The 3,763-nt window shown below is 20.8% G+C and overlaps 1 protein-coding gene across 1 annotated transcript in view; it reads left to right on the top strand.

Annotated features, from left to right (window-relative positions):
* Positions 1-1,406, top strand: part of LOC102679965 (protein decapentaplegic-like) — a 6,815-nt gene extending 5,409 nt beyond the window's left edge. The window contains exons 3-4 of the mRNA XM_006621925.1: positions 36-480; positions 677-1,406. Of these exons, the coding sequence (XP_006621988.1) occupies positions 36-480; positions 677-1,076 (845 nt within the window). The 3' untranslated portion in view covers positions 1,077-1,406. The remainder of the gene's footprint in view (positions 1-35; positions 481-676) is intronic.
* The last annotated feature ends 2,357 nt before the right edge of the window (positions 1,407-3,763 follow it).

Raw genomic sequence — 3,763 nt, 5'->3', positions numbered from 1 at the left:
TTAATTTTTTTTTTCTTATTTTCTTCTATATACAGAGAGTAAGGTGGATCATAAATTTCAATCTCCAAATCGCTTTCGTCTTTCTTTTGACTTAAGTAGTATTCCTTCAGGAGAAAAATTACAAGCTGCAGAATTAAGTCTTTCTCGTGTACCTATTTTAAATCAAGATGATTCCAATCCAAAATTGGGTAGAATACTTATATATGATATTTTACGTCCTGGTGCAAAAGGATATAGTTCTCCATTATTACGTTTAATTGACAGTAAATTAATAAATACTAGAAAAAATGGCACAATTAGCCTAGATGTTCATCCTGCTGTAGAAAGATGGATAAAGGATCCTAAAAATAATCATGGACTTTTGGTGCATGTACGTGGAATTAAACAAGAGCATGTACGTTTGAAAAGAAACACAAATGAAAGAAATGATACATGGGTTGTTAATCGCCCAATGTTATTTACTTATACAGATGATGGAAGGTATAAAATAGTCTTTCTTCTTATAAAATCTTCTTTTTAATCTTTTTCTTAAATAAAATAATATATAATATCTATTCTAATTATATTTAAAATATAAATTTTTTTATATATAATGTAATATTTTATTTTCTAAATTTATTATAATAATATTGCTCATAGAATATTAATTATATAAGAAAATATATTAATTATATAGATATAAAATGTCTTCTGCAAGTCAAATAATGGATCGCCGTGCTAGAAGAGCAGCACTTCGAAAAAATCGTCGAAAAGATGGACGTGAGAATTGTAGACGACATCCGCTTTATGTTGATTTTGCTGATGTTGGTTGGAATGATTGGATTGTTGCTCCTCCTGGTTATGATGCCTTTTATTGTCATGGTGATTGTCCCTTTCCATTAGCAGATCATTTAAATTCTACCAATCATGCAATTGTTCAAAACTTGGTTTATTCAACAAAACCAAGCATGGTGCCTAAAGCTTGCTGTGTACCTACTGCTCTTAGTTCAATATCCATGCTTTATCTCGATGAAGAAAATAAAGTAGTATTGAAAAATTATCAGGACATGTCTGTCCTCGGATGTGGATGTCGTTAACTATTCATTGATTCATCAATTGATTCAAAAAATTATAAATTAACAGTGAAGAATGCATGTGCAATAAAAATGAAAATAGATAAAAAGATATTAAAAAATAAGATAAGAAACAAAGAACTAAGATTGCAATAATGCCATAAATAATGTTATAAATAATGTTTTGAAAATGTTGAATTGTTTATTAAATATTTACACAATTGAGGCATTCTTGAAGGATTTTAAATTTATTATGTATGAAAATTTTACTTATATGATTAATTGTTAAAAATTCAGATAATTTTGACTGCCTAACTTATTTTTTATTCACAAAATAAAATAAAATCTGAAAAATTATTGTAATTTACTATAATATAACAAAATTTTAATCCATTGATTATTATAAAAAATTTAAATATAAAGGTAAAAAGATTTGCTGTAAATAGGAATTATATATATAAGGAATATCTTTAAAGAATATAATAATTAATTTTATTAAGATATTATCAATCATATAAAGATAAAAATTTAAAGAAATGTTAGGCAATTAAGATTTTAATCTCGTTTTTATTTGTGCCTTATGTTAAAATATTTTACAAAAAAAATATATATTTTCAGAATAGAATTTAAATCGAGATAAATGCGCGCGCTAAAAATTTAAGTATTTCCTCTTAAGCTTTCTAAATTAGTAATTTGTTACTATTGAGAATTAATTTTTTAATCGATTGTTAATTGTTCAAAATGATAAAATTCAATTTGAACAAACATGCAATTGATTTTTATTGACGGCAGGAATATATTAATAGAATAATTGAAAATCCTAAATTTATATTTGATTACTAATTTCCTAATAAAATTAGTAATTGGTCTATTTATTCTTTACAATTTTTTCTTTATCATTTCATTTATATAATAATTGTTTCTAAGGTACATTAAAATTTTTTTAATATTATATTTACATTAAATTTAATAAAATCATTTTTTTTTAATATTCCAAAAATTTGTTTTTTCAAACATTTTAATTTGTAATTAAATAATATATTATATTACGAATTCTTGAAACAATTGTATTTATTTGATATTTAATTTTTTTTAATATTTTTTTAAAAATATCCATTTGAAAAATAAGACATTATAACTTTGAATTAATAATTAATAAATTATTTGTATAATTCATTATGATTTAAATTTTATGAATTCATTCATAATATAGATAATGTTATAATATATATTATAATGTTAATAGTATATTTCTTTTATTTTAAATGAATTTAAAGAAGATATCAAGAAAAAGAGTGAAAATGAGTGAGCAAGTGAAAGTGAGTGAGAGTGAGAAAGTGTGTGTGTGTGTGTATGTGTGTGTGAGAGAGAGAGAGAGAAAATCAGTAATAAAAACTTATGAAAAAACATATATATTGTACTATAAGTAAATATTATTTGTAAAGTTTGAAAAATATAATAATAATAATTTATCATTTCAAACAGGATATAAAATATTTTAAAACCTAATTTTTCCTAATTTATTTAAACTATAACAATAGTTTCAATTTCTTTTTTTATTCTAAATTTGAATTACTGATTTTTTTTTTTTATAAATTTAATTCAAAAATTCTTCAAAATTATAAAAATCTTTTTAAACTAAATATCTCCTGCCGTCAAAAATAAATCGTACCTGCCTGAAGAGCAATTATATCTTATATTATTCAAGAAATTTAAATGATAAAAATAAACATATGTATATTTGTATATTTGAAAAGAAAAATGATATTAAGCATCATTTATATTTATAGCGCGCATTAGTTTGTAAAATTTGTAAAATAGATAGAATAAAAAAGGACTAATGTAAATAATGCGTTTGTATAGTAAATTAGTATATAATATTCTATTTTATGTTTTTATTAATATTTTTACGTTTTTCGATTGTACACAAATATTGCGTGTGTAAATACAGTAAATAAATTTTTAATAAATATATATATATATATATATTAAATTACACTTATATTTTTGTACTTAAATAGAAAAAATAAATAATTACGAAAAAATTACAGATAATTAATTAAAAATAAATCTAACAATTAATATAATATATATTGTTTAATTATGCTAGAATGCATTTTAAAATTATTTTGTATATAAAATAATAAGTATCGTATAAAATATGTAACAAAAGTTTTATTTTTTTATACATTTATACTACATATATAAAATAATACATGTTTTATTGTAAATATAAAAAAAATATAGAATTATTTCAGTCTTTAATGCCAAATAAGAATAATAATTTAATAGAATGTATTCAAGGCTTGTATAATGGCAGTGCGAGGTAAAAATCATTTTCACACATTATACATTGTACATATATATACAATAATTTTGAATTTCATTTACTAAATATTCTAAATGTTGTACAAAAAATATTCTAAATGTTGTATGGCACAGTCTGATTATACACTGCAGGAACAGCATTACTTTATAAAAGTATTTAAAAATTGTAACTTATTGATTTTTATATTCTGATTAACTATTAAAAAAAATAAATAAATGCAATAAGTATGTTTCATATTAATAATAATAAAAAAAGAATATTTTTTTACAAATATATTTTAAATATATTTAGATTATTTAATTATAATATTCATTACTTTTTTGATTTTATTTTTCTTAGAAATAATTTTCAATTCTTCTATCTATTTAGATTTTGTAATACA

The sequence above is a fragment of the Apis dorsata genome, unplaced genomic scaffold, assembly GCF_000469605.1.
Source record: "Apis dorsata unplaced genomic scaffold, Apis dorsata 1.3 scaffold_650, whole genome shotgun sequence".
Lineage (NCBI taxonomy): Eukaryota > Metazoa > Arthropoda > Insecta > Hymenoptera > Apidae > Apis > Apis dorsata.
The sequence above is the reverse complement of the archived record's forward strand: the minus strand, read 5'-3'. Positions and strand labels throughout refer to the sequence as shown.